Below are 16,410 nucleotides of genomic sequence, written 5' to 3' on the forward strand. Positions count from 1 at the left end.
AATGAAATAGAAATGCTTAAATAACTGGTCATACAAAATCATCAAAGCTCTAATCTTTGTATATTTGTTTGAATCTTACAAACTGATTTGTTTTGAACTAGTTTGCAAGTCTCTCTAGGTTTAAAACTAGTTAACTATACTTCACGAAGCTTGTATGAAATGTAAGTTTTCAATCTTGAAATTACCTGCAAGCCAAGCTTGTGCAATCCTCAATTTCATGAAGCTGACTAGATAAGTTTTGATGAGCACACACATGCATGTGTCACATGTGTCATGTGCATGTCTTTGTGTATCAGTATTGGTTGTTAGGCACCTTTACTAAAGAAAGAATGTTGAAATCCATTATAAGATATCTAAAGTCCTAGCCTTGGTGATTCTACTTATCTTCTAGGGTCAATATTTAACTCATTTTTTTAGATATTTATGGGAGGCAAGTTGAAAATTTCACTTTCTGGCTTAAGAGTGAGAGTCTCAATAGTTATCATAGTCATTGATTTCTCCTTTGAAAAATTAGTGATCTTTCATACCATAGCCACTATAGTTACTAATTTCAAGTCTAGAAAAAAGGCGAGGAAGATAGAAGTAGTGAGGTGGGGTAAGGGAAAGATTGATATACTGTAGGTTTCATGTATAAAATTTATTTGTATTATACCTGAAATATGCACTATATATAAAAGGTGGTATGGAGGGGTTGGTCATGCACTTCTGGTCGTGGATTTTAACAAATATGGAGCAGTACTTTGTGATAGAAAAGAATAATTGTATAGGCATATTTTCAGAAGGATGAAAATTGAAGTCAAATTCTAGTGTTGTAGCTATATCATTGAATTTTCATTAAATACTAGATAAATTGTCCAATATTTCTTTTTTTGGTGTGAATTGGAGCTTCCACTTAATAGTCATGACCCTATTCTATCTAAATATTCTTAACTTAATTCTTAGTCGATGCATTCTTAAAGTATGGATCTGGATAATTATTATAGAATAGATGGGTTCTCTCTCTTTCTCCCAAAAATATTTTCTACACAAAATATGTATCTAGGAATATCTTTATGGATAGTAATTCTCTCTCTTCTTTTAGTTATCATGTTTCATCCAAGTAATATTTCAATTATTTCCTCTCTTTTATTTTTTGAAAAATAAGTAAAAATCGTTCATTAAATAAAGGACATAGTGGTAAAACTTTAAGCTTACTCTTCCTGCCCTATCATTATTGATAAAAGAAATAATAAAAAATATCCTATCATATAATCGAGCAAAATTAAATTTGCTTTTCCTGCTCTATTATTATTGATAATAGAAATAACCAAAAATAGCAATATGCTTTCTTATTTTGAGCAAAGTATGTAGCTGGCTTACCTTTAAAGGTGGCAATCTTCAATCTCTTATTATCCTTCATTTTCCTTTAACAGATATATTTCAAACATTCCCCCTTTCTTTTTTCAAAAATTAATAAGATTTATTCATTGAATAAAAAGATCTAAATATACAAACTTTGAGCTATAACAGAAACAAAGTAATTTCCCCTTTCTTTTTCAAAAATTAATAAGATTTATTCATTAAATAAAAAGATCTAAATATACAAACTTTGAGCTATAACAGAAACAAAGTAATTTGACCGCCATATTTTTATATGAAGTGAAGTCGGCAGATTCTGCATGCATGATGTGGCAGACGTTGCAGAGTCCAAGTGTTAAATCCCACCATGGTATAACTGCGATGCGAGGGGGTTGAAAGGAAAAATCATAGGCTGGAAAGCGGAAAACATTGACGAAGACGCCACCACAGAAGGGGAAATGAAGGGAAAGCGGGGAAGAAGGGCGCGGCCGAGAGATGACGGAGGCGAGTGAGGCCGGGGGCTCGCCGGAGATGGACGACGGGCCGGGCGGCGGCGGCCGGCCTGCGTGGCTCCAGCGGTACGATCTGGTGGGGAAAATTGGGGAGGGGACGTACGGGCTCGTGTTCCTGGCCCGGACCAAGCTCCGTAAGTGCATCGCCATCAAGAAGTTTAAGCAGTCCAAAGAGGGCGATGGCGTCTCTCGCACGGCCATTCGCGAGATCATGGTATCTTCTCTGCAGTTCTCCGCATCCCTTTCCTCTAAGTCATCTCAATTTGATGGTAAACCCTTATAAAATCTCTATTTTTGTTGGTTCTTCTTATTTTTTCGGTCTGGTGATATTTCAACACCTGATGCTGATGGATTCTGGACCAAGGACTGAACTGTTAATGGGCACCAAGGACGTCGGAAAAACCAATTCTTTTCCATGGTCCAATGTTCTGTTATAAGAGGAAATCATCAATTCTTGCCAATTATCGTGGAAGCTGCCTTTCCTTTTATGGATTGCTGCTAAAATGTTGTGACTTTTGGTACATAGATTTGATCTGGACATGACTATTTACATTTTCTGTTTATTTTTATATGTATAAATCATTGAGAGAGATGCGATTCACTTTGGATGTGAATCGCACCATATTTGGTACGAGCTGCATTCACTGAATAAAAATGGAGGATGCAATAGTATGATGCGGAAGTGAACTAAGGGAATGATTGGTTGTCATTTGAGCTAACGGAAGATTTTACGGCACTTTGCTAACTGGAGTACCAAGGAAAGGTTCTACTCTATTGGGATCAACCTATAGTCCAGTGGATAGTTTTACTTTGGGTTTTCCTATAATTTATGACCAAGTGATATGATAGCTTTGAAAGATTGAATTTTTGAAGTTGGAGATGGGAGTAGTATCCAAAAATGGATTTGACCTAATCGAGATCTATGTTCATCTAGAAATTTTGCTTCAACTAATTTTAAGAAGGGACCTGTGATTATAAAGCCTGAAAGATGCAAAATGCAGGTTATGGACAATGTACTAATATTTGATTATAGGTAGAGAGAGGGTTGTCAGTCCGAAGAATGTCATATAAGTTTTGACACCTTTATCCATCAGATGAAGGATTCTTTGTTTCTCTTATGCATTATTTCCTGTGTGGGTGTTGCATTTTGTCTGTTTTTATGCATTAGTTTGCTCACATGTTGTTGAATATGTATCTATGAAGATATTTAAACATGATATCATATGCTGTACTTCTCCTGCTTTAATTTTTTTTTAATGGTATCTTGCTGTTGATGCAGCTATTGCGGGAAATTTCTCATGAGAATGTTGTTAAACTAGTGAATGTACACATCAACCATGCTGATATGTCACTCTATCTAGCATTTGACTATGCTGAGCATGACTTGTATGTAAGTATATTAGAGACCTTTTGGGAAGTACCTTATACAATTCACCGCTCTTTGAACATGTTATGTATGCACTAATTTTGTAATCTAGGATTTATGTAATTGGAAGATGTATTATGATGGTAAAGACAGGTCAAGCAATTTATTTGGGAATATGACCAGGAGATGCATGTTTTTCTATTGAAACAAATAAACTCATGTGGATGTATCTATTCCTTCAAAAGAGATATTCTCCATCAACCTATACAGAAGGATAGACATTTTGCTAGATATAGAGAATCTTAACTTGCTTCCCTACTTTATCCTTTCTTCTTTTCTAGTAGGTGAGGTCAGACACCTCCATATGCTTGACAAAAATATTCTTTCTTTAGCACCAAAAAGTTACTTCTTTCCTTTTCTCTCAATGTAACATGCATTTAAACATATATGTCTGTGTTATATATGAATTCATTTATTGTGTCACTGCCCTAGTATCTGCTTGCCTCCTAGAGTCTAAATACATACGAGCTTGGCATAGACATAGGTCTTTATTATAATAGAAAACTTTCAAATCTAGACCTCTGAATATGGAAATTCAACTCCTACTTTCCCATGTAGTCACTCTTTGAAGGTTAACTCTTTATAAATGTTGTGAGGTGAAAATAGGTGCAAAACTGCCTTTAGGGTCATTAAAATAAAATTGGTAGCACCAGTAAAATTCTAGCTGGCGGCACTTGCATGGAAGTGAGATTTTATCTTGTTCATTCTTATAAATAATGGTTGTCGGCATGCCATTTTTAATAAGCATGCAGTTTCGGCTCTATTGGTTTTTTTATGTTTTCTTGACTGAAATTTTGAATACATGAATTTTGCTTTGCTAACAAAATGAAGGCCTCATTTTTACATATTAACGAACTTAGACAAACCTTAGTGATCTAAACCAGCAGTATGTGCAAGTGAATTTGGTTTTTGGAGAAGTTGTTCCTTAAAACTGTGCATATACCTAAAAATATATGTATGAAGAATCCTCTCAACAGTATAAGCAAATTCTTCCTACTTGATTATGATTCAGAAAAATGACAAGAAAAGCATGTGATACAAATTTGATAGAGCTGATTGCATGACATGACATGGCATTAATTAAATTTGAAAAAGAAAGTGACATAAAGTCCAAAAGTGGGTGCTGAGAAGGAACACGATATTAGAGTGGGCTTGATGCCCTAGATAGACTATTTGAGCTACTGATAAGCATATTATTTTAAGCTTCTTGTTTGGGCCATAACATGGTTGTGCTTCAGGTTGTAATTTGTCAATGCATGGGGTACCCAACTACCTCGAGTATGTTAGATGTTAGTTGACAGGCAAAAGAAATTTCTGTATTACTCTGTATAGTGTATGGTATAGTATGTTCATATTTCGGTTTACCAGGTAATCTACTTATTTTAGTTGTTTATAGTGTCAAAACACCTTTTTCCTTTATTTCTTATACACTGTAGGAAATCATCAGACATCACAGAGAGAAGCTTAACCATTCCATTAATCAGTACACGGTGAAGTCACTGCTTTGGCAACTGCTCAATGGGCTCAATTGTCTTCACAGGTAGGATTCTTAGATAATGTCTGATAATTAGATTCTGTGCTTCTATTGTATCTTGTATTTCTCTTTCAACTTGATGTGCTTCAGCACTATCATTGCAACTGCACACATATTACTGGAATGATTCCTAGTAAGCTTACTAAAATTGCCATGAATTTTTTGGTTGCAGTAATTGGATTATACATCGTGACCTCAAGCCATCTAACATTCTGGTACAATTATTGGCAAAGTTAATGATGTAATGTCTTGAAATAAAGATGCCTTTATTCTTCTTCATGTTGAACTTTGATATGAATCAGGTTATGGGTGAGGGTGAGGAACATGGAGTTGTGAAAATTGCTGATTTTGGACTTGCTAGAATATACCAAGCTCCATTGAAACCTTTATATGAAAATGGGGTAAAAAATCTATCATTCACATTAATGATGTTGCTGGTGGATGGAAAATTACCTTTTATTTTTTTTTACCTGCTGTGTTTCTATATACATGAGTTGACTTCTTTCTCTTATTCAAAAGCTTACTCCTATTTTATTCTCGCTGAGTGTCTTCTATTGCATTCCCTTATGTCTTCTGATGTGATTTTTTACATGAGTATGTAAATTATTAGGAACTTTGCCTTGTTTTAGGTAGCAAATAAAAATTCAAATCAAATCAAATCAGCCTTAAAATATGGTGACCAAGTAAAAGCACTGATTCAATTGCAGAATAATCTTAAGGATTGACAGTTCTGTGTTTTACTTCATTACATGAGAGGGAAAGGATCTGGCGTTGGGGATATGAGATTTATTAGTTGTCTTAGAATTTTTCATAGGAGTAATTACCACCATTGCCAACTACTCTATCTGTTGCTTCGGCTGAAGAAAAAAGTTGTGGGATGGAAAAGAGTGGAGAAGGGAAAAAACACAGAAAGAAAAAGGTAGAAAGAAGAAGAAAGGAAGTAGCAGGATGAAAAACAGAAGAAAGAAAAAACGGAAAAGATAGAGCTAGCTGATAAAGAGAAAGAAGAAAGGATTTAACAGTTGGAATATTAAAAAAAGACCAGGCAGCAGTATTGAAGAATAGAAAATAGAAATATGATGGTTACTTGTCATAGAGGAAGGGAAGTGGGGGCCCCAGAAAGAGGACAAGAAAAAATTAGAGTAGGAAGTAAAAATGGAGACAGCGCCTGTGGGTCATAGAGGAAGGGGATAGAGAGCCCGTTTGTTAACAGGGAAGCGAGGGGTGGTGAGAAAAGAGACAGAGAGGAATCATGAGAAGAATAATTGGAGAGTTCCTTGATAAATGAACGAGGGAAATGAGTATTGGGTGAGAGAGTTGAAAGTGACATTAAGAGTTGAAAGCTCAAAAAGATCTACCTTCTAATTAAAATATTTTATTCACAAACTTGGTCATGTGTTGATCTATAAGATAATCACAAATTAACTGGTTAAGTCCTATGTTAGTTATATCCAAACAATGGAAAGTCTCAGCTATAATTACATGCCTTCCGTATTAGGCTGTGATTTCATGTCATAGGGTGAAACTTGACTACATGGGGCAATATTTTGAGGGCAGCGAATGACAAAATAGAAGTGCTAAAAATCAGATAAGTCGCAATAATAGCAATCCTTATTGAGGATACTAAATACATGATGAACTTTGCTGTCATTACCAATTTGATGCGATCGAGGTTTTTTAACTATCGATGTCATAGCCATCTTGGTAGGTGACAAATACATAGATGAACTAAGATGTAAGCTTATTTGGACTTGATGGAAGATTTAAAGTTTTTCTAAATATAAAAGCTACCAGATTTGTCAAACAATGAACTAGCACTAAGATAAGTAAATGTAAACCCGTTTGTTAAAACAGGATTAATTGCTGTTTTATTGATTACAGATTTCTTCTCTCTCATTGCCATCCTACTTCTCTTCTTGTCTAGTTCACCTCTTTGACTTCTCCCGCCCAACCATGGCAAACCTGTCATTCATCATCTCAGTTGCATCACTGTCATCATCACCAAAGTTGTCGGTTATTGCCGCTGCCAGCAGTGACTCTTTTTCTTTCCCCCCTCCTCCTAGCTCTCCTGCTGGCCATTGCCTATCTGCTACCCTATGCCACCATAGCCAATGGCATCTACGAAACTTAGATCCTGGTCTAGATATTGCCGAACCACTGCCTTTTGCCACTCAATGGTCATGACGGTGCTTACACCTCCCACTGTAGGCCAGATCTCCGTCTGGCTTCGGTGTCAGGTCATGGGCTGTTTTGAGGAAACTATAATACAAAAGAGGAGGATTAGCAAATTGCAGCTGATTTACTGATATATCATGGAGTCTATAATTTTATAATGGCTCTTAAAATGAAGAGGCTGATATTTTATCTTGCATCACTGAGTGCCTAATACAGAGTGTTATCCTGGCCAAGATGAAAACCATGGTTGTGATAGTTTTTTGGTCAAAAATTCATTTGACTTTGCTGACATACTTTCTGATCCTAGGCTTGTTAAGATACCCCTTACTATTGTTAAACTCAAACATGATTTGCAGGAGTTGCATCTTGGAGTATTAAGAGCAATAATCATGGAGTGCATCCCAAAGACACTGCAATTCTAATATTACGTTCATTAAAACTTTAAACAAAGTAGAATTAATCAATATGGTGAGCATATGATCTTTGGTCAATAACACGTCACAATCTGGATTGGGTACCGACATCTTAAATATTTTTCCCTCTTTGTTGATTTCTTTAATAGGTACACTGAATGAGTAATCGCGGATCCAGGGTATTTTGATGATGTATGAAAGGATAACAATGTCATTGGTTGCTTGATGTATTTTGTTCACTAATATCTGGATTTATCTTACTTTGATCAAACCCCATGTGATGTTCCTTTTGGTAGAACATAGCAGCCATTGAAAAACTCTTTGGAGGAGTTTTCCATAAATTACTGCATTGTTTTTGATGGCGATGAATCAAAAATGATATTGGCCGGCAAAGATATTATTGTTGGAGCGTTATAAGTTAATTGTCTGGCTACATTATTATCAAATGTAATAACTACAAGATCTGATAAATTAGATGTAAAAATGTCATACCATGGACAGCTTTCATAATCAATATCTGTCTTAGATAAAAAACTTAATACAAATCAAGGACAACTGCCTAAAGATTTTGAGTTGTATAACAAAACTTGTTCTCGTGAATGTTGCTAGGTAGCATTTGATTGCTTCTTATGCATGAATATTTAAGGATTTACAACTCAACTCAACTAAGCTTTCATCCCAAACTAGTTAAGGTTGGGTACATTAATCCTTTTTCCCATTCACTTTGTTTAGGGCCACACTTTATGAAGGATGTAGTGATATTAAGTCCTTTGCTACTTCATCCCATGTGATTTGTGGTCCACCTCTACATCTCTTTCCTTCTACATACATCAAATCACTCTATACTAGTGCATCTCTTAGCCTATGTTGTACATATCCAAACTATCTAAGGCCCCGTTTGGCAGAGCTGTTGGCAGTAGAGCTTTCGGAAGTAGAGCTTTTTGAAGTAGAACTTTCATAAAAAGTTATTTGCTGTTTGGTAACTACATTTCTAAAGTACTGTGAAACTTTAAGATGTATTTGGTAAACAAACCGAGAAAGTACTTTTAGTATGATAAAATGACCATAAAAGACATTGCATGGTATTATACAATAGAGCATAATAAAATATAATATGTATTAACACATAAATATATGATATAATATAATATTATTGTAATATAATATAATATTATTGTAATATAATATAATATTATTATAATATAATGATATAATATGGTATATTATAGCATAATAATATAACATAATTTGATATTATATAACATAACATATCAATGTATTATGATATAATGTAATATAATATTATATTTATAGTATAATACAATAATAAAGGTATAAAATATTATAATTATTATCATTATATATTAACAAATATAAAAAGATATTTTCTGTAATTATAATATTTTATCATGGGTATTTTGGTCCAAAAAGAAAAAAATTTTATAAATCAAAACAGTTTTCCGACGGATGCTAAAAGTGCTTTTTCGAAGAAGCTCCATTTTGAAGTTTTTCCTAAGAAGCTGTTTTAGCTTTCTGGCAAAGTTAAAACAACTTTCTGAATTTTTTACCAAACATCCCTATTCCATTCAAAAGTACTTTTGGAGGACCAGACAGTGCTTTCTTACCCACCAAAAGCTCTGCCAAACGGGGCCTAAGTTGTCCTTCTTTCAACTTATCCTCAATTGGTGCTACCTTTTAACTTATCCTCAATTAGTGTATCTTTTTTTGTATTACCATACATCCATTCAACATTTTCATTTTGGCCACATTTATTTTATATGCATATTGCTTTCTAATTACCCAATATTCTGTACCATAAAGCATAGCTAGTCGTATTGCTGTCTTATAAAATTTTTTCTTCAACTTGATACATATCCTACGATTATATAATATTCCACTTGCACTTCTTCATTTTGTCTTATAAAATTTTTTCTTCAACTTGATAGATATCCTACGATTATATGATATCCCATTTGCACTTCTTCATTTTATGCACCTTGTTTTAATCCTCTAGATAACTTCCTCTTCAATCTCTCCTTTCTCATGAATAATCACTCCCAAATATTGAAAATAATCATTCTTAGAAATTTGATGGTCTTGAATTTTCACTCCATTTTCATTTATATTTCTAATTCTACTAATACTACATTCTATGTGTTTTGTCTTGGTCCTCAACTTAAAACTGTTAGATTTTAATGCACTCCGTCATACTTCCAAGTTACGATTAACTCCAATTTTAGTTTCATCCACTATAACTATATCATCCGTAAATAGCATGCACGAAAGAATATCATCCTGAATATGCCTAGTAAGCTCATTCATAAGAATGCAAAAGGGTAATGACTTAGAGCAGATCCTTGGTGTAAAACTTATTATGATCGGAAACTCATTTGTATTCTCATACTAGTAACTACTCCATTTACATGCCTTAATCACATTAGTATAGCTGATGAAAACACCTTTCTTTCTAACTCTCTCTGTAAGACTTTTTGAGAGAATCTATCATATGCTTTCTCTAAATCCATAAAAATCATTTGAAGATCTTGTCTTTCTTTGTATTTCCCTATGAATCTCTTAAGGAGAAAAATATCTCCCATAGTTGACCTTCTTGGCCTAAAACCAAATTGGCTCTATGATATCTTTGTGTCACAGCTCAATATGTGCTTAATCACCCTCTCCTAAAGTTTCATAGTATGGCTTATGATTTTGTTCGATGATAGTTAGAATAATTTTGAATATCATCTTTATTCTTACAAATCGGTACTATGGTACTCTTCCTCCATTCATCAGGCATCTTTTTGGTTTTTAAAATTTTATTAAATAAATTAATCAATCAAGTTATGTTACTCAAACACATTCAAACCTTAATAGATATTCCGTTAGGTCCAACCGCTTTTCTTCATTTCATCTTTTTCATGGCTCTTTTTACCTTAAATGCTCTAATTCTACATGTATATTTAACATTTTTAATCATTAGTGGAACTAGTAAGGCATCCTAACTCATTCATGGCATTCATTGAATAGCTTATCAAAATAACTCCCTCTCTTTTTGCTCCCATCCTCCTTAACTAAAACTTTTTGATTTTCATCTTTGATGAATTTAACCTGAGTCAGGTCTCTAGTTTTCTTTTATTTTAGCCTTACAGTTTTATAAATATCCTTCTCCCCATCTTTAGTTTCTAACTTACGATATAACTCTTCATATGCTTTGTCTCCGGCCCCTCGTATCATCTTTTTAACTTCTTAACCATCTTATAACGTTCATTCATTTCTCTATTCGTATGTTTAGGTAGCCTTCTACAGCACTCTTTTTTAATCTTACCTGCCAACTAAACGCTCTCATTCTACCACCAAGTTTTCTTAACATAAGGTCTTTTTTTCTTTGATTCTTCTAATATTTCTGTAGCCACTTTCTTAGTGCTGTTAGCTATCTCTTCCTACATGGTATTGATTTCTCTATCTAGATCTTTTTTTCCTTCAACATTCTATCCTTAAAAATCATTTGTTCTCTCCTTGCAAATTCCACCACCTAATCCTCGGGTTTCTATTTTCTCTAGTCCTTCTCTTCCATTCCTAATACACATATCCAAAAATATCAATCTATATTGGCTGGTTAAAATCTTAAGGGTATATTTTTACAATCTTTTGACAAAACTCGATTAATCTTTCCGATAAGGAAGAAACCTATTTGACTAGTATTATGTTCACTTTTAAAAATTATCTAGTGAGAGTCCTATTTAATGTAAGTACTAGTTAATACTAGGTCATGGCCATCATGAACTCTAAAATGGCACTTTCTTCCTCTTTTCTATCTCCAAAATCGTAACTTCCATGTATCCCCCATATGTCTATGCAGATCTCATTCGATAAAATATCTTTTCTCCAATAGGAATTTCTTGAATTAGTCCATCCATGTTCTTCTAAAAGCATTACTTTGTAGCATCATTCAGTCCTATTTGAGAAGCGCACTAATGATATTAATAGATTCCTCTCCTAACACTAATTTTATGAAGATTGTTCTATCTCCTACTCTCTTAGAGCTTAATGTCTACAACCTTATCTTTTATATTCTTATCTATAATGATTCCTACTCCATTTTTTTCTATCTTTCCCATTATATCAAAGTTTATAACCAGTTTTACCAACTTTGTTTGCTTTTTCTCCTATCCACTGTTTCTTACAAGTAAGCTATGTTAATTCTCCTTCTAGTCATTGTATCTATTAATTTCATTAATTTTCTATCAATAATCCTATATTCCAAGTTGCTAAATGCATCTTACTTTCCTGGATTAATTTTTTTAGCCATGATCGTCTATTAAAATGTGAGGATTGTTGCCTACTTCCCACCACATCTGGGCTCCAATGTGGTGCATTGAGTTAACCCTTGCTCGCTTTCCATTAAACTCGGGTCCAATGCAGTACGTCGCTAGTAGGGAATTCCCCAGTGATTTTCATATATATTTATGCTGATCATTAACCTACTGCAACTCTCCTCCTTTATCTAAGCTTGGGATTGGCTCTTTACAAAACATAGGCGGAGTTATAAATATCTAAGGATTTCATTTAAAATTTTAGTTGGTCACTTGGTTGTTTTGCTGTTGTCCATAAACTTCTTCTATTTTGTATGATGGAAATGTGTTTTGTATTTGCTGGTTTCTTCTAATGTTTATAATGGTTGGAGTTCATTCTCTTCCAAACTCATATATCTAGGTGTTGCCCAAGGTGACAAGCCAAGAGGGGGGGGTGAATTGGTTTTTCTAAGTTATTGCTATCTTACTTTAGTTGATTGATGAGTGAGTGAAATTAGAACAATGCACAATACAAACACACAAGAAGTATAGTGGTTCGGTGCTCTCCTAAGCACCTACGTCCACTCCCCAAGCGACCCCTTGGGAATTCACTATAATCCTTCGGATTACAGTTGGATTGTTTTCCGGGCTCACAATCCAAAAACCTTTACACTTTGGTTTTCCGGGATCACCAATAACCTTTGTTGGTTTTACGGGCTCACCAACGAACCTTCACAATTGGTTTTACAGGTTCACCAATAAATCTACACCGTTGGTTTTGCGGGCTTACCAACAAACCTTTACAAGGTGATTAATAAAAGAAAGAAGAAAGTTGAAGCTCCTAGATGAGCAAATATAACAATTATAAGCTACAAAGAAGAGTTTAGAGAATAGTTATCGCTTGATGAGACTTCTCTCTTCTTTGTCAAGAATGCTTCACTCTTCAAGGGTGGATAGAGCTTTTGATATCTCTTGGAGTCTGCTCAACCACTTTCTTTTTAACTCTTGAATGGAACACTTGGATGAAGAAGATTAGGGCACTTGTCTTTCTTGTGTAAGCTTTGATATTTTGCAAAAGGATACTTCCTCTGATGAATAGTGTCACTTTAAATAGTTTCTTTCATCTATTGGACAAGCCCCAATAGTTAGAATTCAAAAACTAGCCGTTACTCACTGTTGGGAGGTCAAAAAGTACTTCTGCAGAACTAGCCGTTATGCTTCTGCCCGTGCTTGGGTCGACTCAACTTTTACTGGGGTCGACCCAACTTTTACTTGGGTCGACTCAACTTTTACTGGGGTCGACCCAACTTTCACTTGGGTCAACTCATGCAACATTGGGGTCGACCCTCTCAGAAACCACAGAACCTTGCATTTCAGCCTTCCTTCACTTGGGTCGACTCAACACTTTTTTGGGTCGACTCAAGGTTCAGTTGGGTCGACTCAACTTCCACTTGGGTCGACCCTCTCAGGATTTTCAGAGAACCTATTTTTGAATGTCATTGCCTTTGGGTCGACTCATGTTAACTTGGGGTCGACTCAAGTTTGGGTCGACTCAAGTTTCATTTGGGTCGACCCTCTCAGGGTTTCCAGAGAACTATTTTCTTGAGGCTTGAGGATTGGGTCGACTCATCCTTTACTTGGGTCGACCCAAGTACTGTTCATCCGTGCCATTTTTGCAGAAGTGTGCCAGATGGTTTCTTGATGTGCCGGGGTCGACTCAATCAATCTTGGGGTCGACTCAATCCACACTTTGCTGCAACTTAAGGTTAGATTTATCCATATAATCAATGAAATAAACTTTAAGCAATTTTGAATATATGTCATGGTAGTTCTACATACTCCAAACAATGAAAATTACTATTGTCCACTTAAGAGTATGTCTCACTTGAAGCTTTGCCGAATTAGAATTTAGAATTCACTATCCCTTTCCTATCGCAAATTTTATCTCATTAATAATTAATGAAATGCATCTTTATCTCATTATACTAATTTATCGAGAGTGACGGACTTATTAATGATGTATCAAGTTAACTTGTAACATACTCTTAATCATTGTATTAATCATCAAAATACCACTATCATCCTCAATCTTTCCCTTTTTGATGATTACAAAATACTGAGTATGAGCCTATTGATACTTAACTAAAAATTAGTTTTAGAAGAGCTCAAGTTGCTGAATTTCAGCTTTTCAAATTTGAGAGTGAAGTCTCCCCCTATTTCATCCAAATGTTTCCAATTTGACCTTTTGAATTACTCCTCATTTCTTTTATATTTCATTAAAGATGAAACTTCAAAAATTTGAGATAAAGCATTAGTTTCAGATTATATATCGAGGTGTGAAAGGTATGTGCCAAATTCTGAAATTCGATTTAAGTCTTAGACTTTAACATTTTCATTGTTACAAATTTCTCCCCCTTAAATGTACAGTCTTTCCTAATATAATTTTCAACCTTGTTTGTCAACTTATACTCTTTTCTTGCTTCTCCCCCTTTTTGTTATCATCAAATAGGTGCATGGTAATAGATAAGTAGACACAATAAATAATAAACAGTTCAATTTCATTGATCAAAATGGAACATTGTAAGACATTAATGTCAAAACAAAACAAATACAATGTTCCTCAATCAAGGTACAAAGTACATGATCAACACAAAATACATATGAGAACTAGATATATATCCTAGGCTCTAATCATAATGCTAATATCAGCCTAGGGGGTATCTAATGGCTGTGATCTAGTCCTCATCCTCCGAGCATATGTGGCGAGTGGAGGTCGAGCCTGATGGGACTGAGTCTGGCGTGGAGCTCGGTGAGCTGGATGACTCTGTGCCGAAATCTCTGACTTAGCTGCCTGGGGCACAGATGGACCATGAACCTCTCTCTCTCTCCGTAGAGCTCCTATCTGCTCTCTAAGATCGCCAATCTTAGCAGTCATAATATCCAATCTGCTCGTCAATCCATCAGTGATAGTCCTCGCCTGAGCTGACATAAGCTCAGTCATCCTACTCCAAAACTCATCTGAGTACCCCGCGGGAACAGATGACGAAGGTCCAGCCTCTGAAGGTGCTGTAGGATGATCCGCAGGCTCCTCATCCTCTGGTGCATCACCCTCTGGAGCATCACCCTCTGGTGCATGTATCCCAGCTCCTGTATGCACCCACTGCCCGTTCACCTTCTCATAACCCATGCGAATAAGGGATCGTGCAGTGTACGTGTCAGTAAAAAGTAGATGCCTGGAGATCTCTCCCTCTACTGATATGTCATGCTGTCGGAAGATCAGGGTGAGTATCATACCATAAGGCAGGGAGACTCTCGAATTGCATATGACCTTTCTCATCTGCCTAAGTATCATAGCTGGGAGGTTCAGGGGAATGCCCTGAATAATGTGCTCCATGACGACCAGGTCTCGCTCAGAAATAAGATCAAATCTCCCGCTTTTCGGAAACAAAATCCGACCTATGAAGTTGTGCAACAACCTCATCTCAGCTGAAAGAGAGCTTGCTATTACATTTTCGGAATAATCAAAATCATCATTCTTGAGAATCAACTGTAGAGCTCTCAACTTATTTTCAGGCTTTTCTGGAGTTGCTCCTTCGCAGGGGAGATGAAGCAACTCACTTAAACTTTCTTCGGAAACCCTAACCCTTACTCCTCGGACTTCAGATATAAGCCCTCCCATTCCAGTTTTCAGAAAGGCATAGAACTCACGAACCAATCCTGGGTAGATCACCACATCTAGGGAGCAAAGATACTTCCATCCTTGCCTTCGGATCCAATCACCCAACCGGAACCCTTCTTGATCCAAAAACTCGGAGTGGATCCTTCTTCCCGTGGTAACCGGTCTCCCCGTAAATTTTACAAGTTGAACTGAAGGGGAGGGAGGAGGAGGAGGCTCTACACGTGTCTCACCTTGTGGAGGCACTGTAGAAGGCTCTGTAGCAGCTCTATCCGCACGGATGGTCCTCTCGGATCGCTTGGCTACGGCTTTCTTGGGTCCCATTTCTTCAAGATCTTGATCTAATCTACTGTTTGGAGATGATTGGAAGAGATTTGAGAGTGGGGAATAGGGTTTTCGGAAGAGGACAAAGAGAATACAGTTCTCTAGATAGCTCACGGGTCCCCCTTTTAACAGTAGGGTCCCGTCGTTGGGTCGACCCTAGATTTTTCTTGGGTCGACTCAACGTTGGGTCGACCCCATTCTGGGTTGGGTCGACCCAAGTTCAGAAATTTTTCTCTCTTCCTTTTTCCTTTTTTTTTAAAAATTTTTCTTTCTTCCAATCTTTACAAATTCTTACTGGGACAATGATACATGAGTTAGAAATCTATAGATGACTAGTTTGACTAATGTTTCATGGGTTTTTAGAAATGGGAGGAGAGTATTGTGATACAGCTTGCTCCTTTTTATATCTCCTCAATCAAAAGGATCACATATGCCTAATTCCCTCCTTAGCATGCAAAATCTATCTTCACTCAAAGGTTTTGTGAATATGTCACCTAATTGTTTCTCAGTACATATATGCTCAATACAAATATTTCCATTTTGCACATGATCTCTAATAAAATGATATCTTATTTCAATGTGTTTGGCTTTAGAGTGCTGAACCGGATTTTTAGTAAGGTTGATGGCACTAGTATTATCACACTTTATAGGAATGTTATCTAGTTTAATTCCATAGTCCTCTAATTGTTGCTTAAGCCATAATACTTGAGCACAGCAACTGCC

The 16,410-nt window shown here is 35.9% G+C and overlaps 1 protein-coding gene across 10 annotated transcripts in view; it reads left to right on the forward strand.

Moving 5' to 3' along the window:
• The first annotated feature begins 1,723 nt into the window (after window positions 1-1,723).
• Window positions 1,724-16,410, forward strand: part of LOC103703848 (cyclin-dependent kinase E-1-like) — a 39,002-nt gene continuing 24,315 nt past the window's right edge. For 9 of the 10 annotated variants that reach the window (XR_015987797.2, XR_016395681.1, XM_089923793.1 and 6 more), the window contains exons 1-5: window positions 1,726-2,064; window positions 3,130-3,240; window positions 4,713-4,816; window positions 4,983-5,025; window positions 5,113-5,211. Coding sequence is in view for 7 of the 10 variants with exons in the window: in XM_089923793.1 (XP_089779919.1) it covers window positions 1,834-2,064; window positions 3,130-3,240; window positions 4,713-4,816; window positions 4,983-5,025; window positions 5,113-5,211 (588 nt within the window). In the remaining 3 variants the exon portion in view is untranslated. Of the gene's footprint in view, window positions 2,065-3,129; window positions 3,241-4,712; window positions 4,817-4,982; window positions 5,026-5,112; window positions 5,212-16,410 lie in introns of all 10 variants that reach the window. The other variant, XR_015987796.2, reaches the window with a different exon arrangement.

This window comes from Phoenix dactylifera, chromosome 6, assembly GCF_051530095.1.
Source record: "Phoenix dactylifera cultivar Ajwa chromosome 6, Ajwa_hap1_PhDact_Kaust_v1.1, whole genome shotgun sequence".
NCBI classification, from domain to species: domain Eukaryota; kingdom Viridiplantae; phylum Streptophyta; class Magnoliopsida; order Arecales; family Arecaceae; genus Phoenix; species Phoenix dactylifera.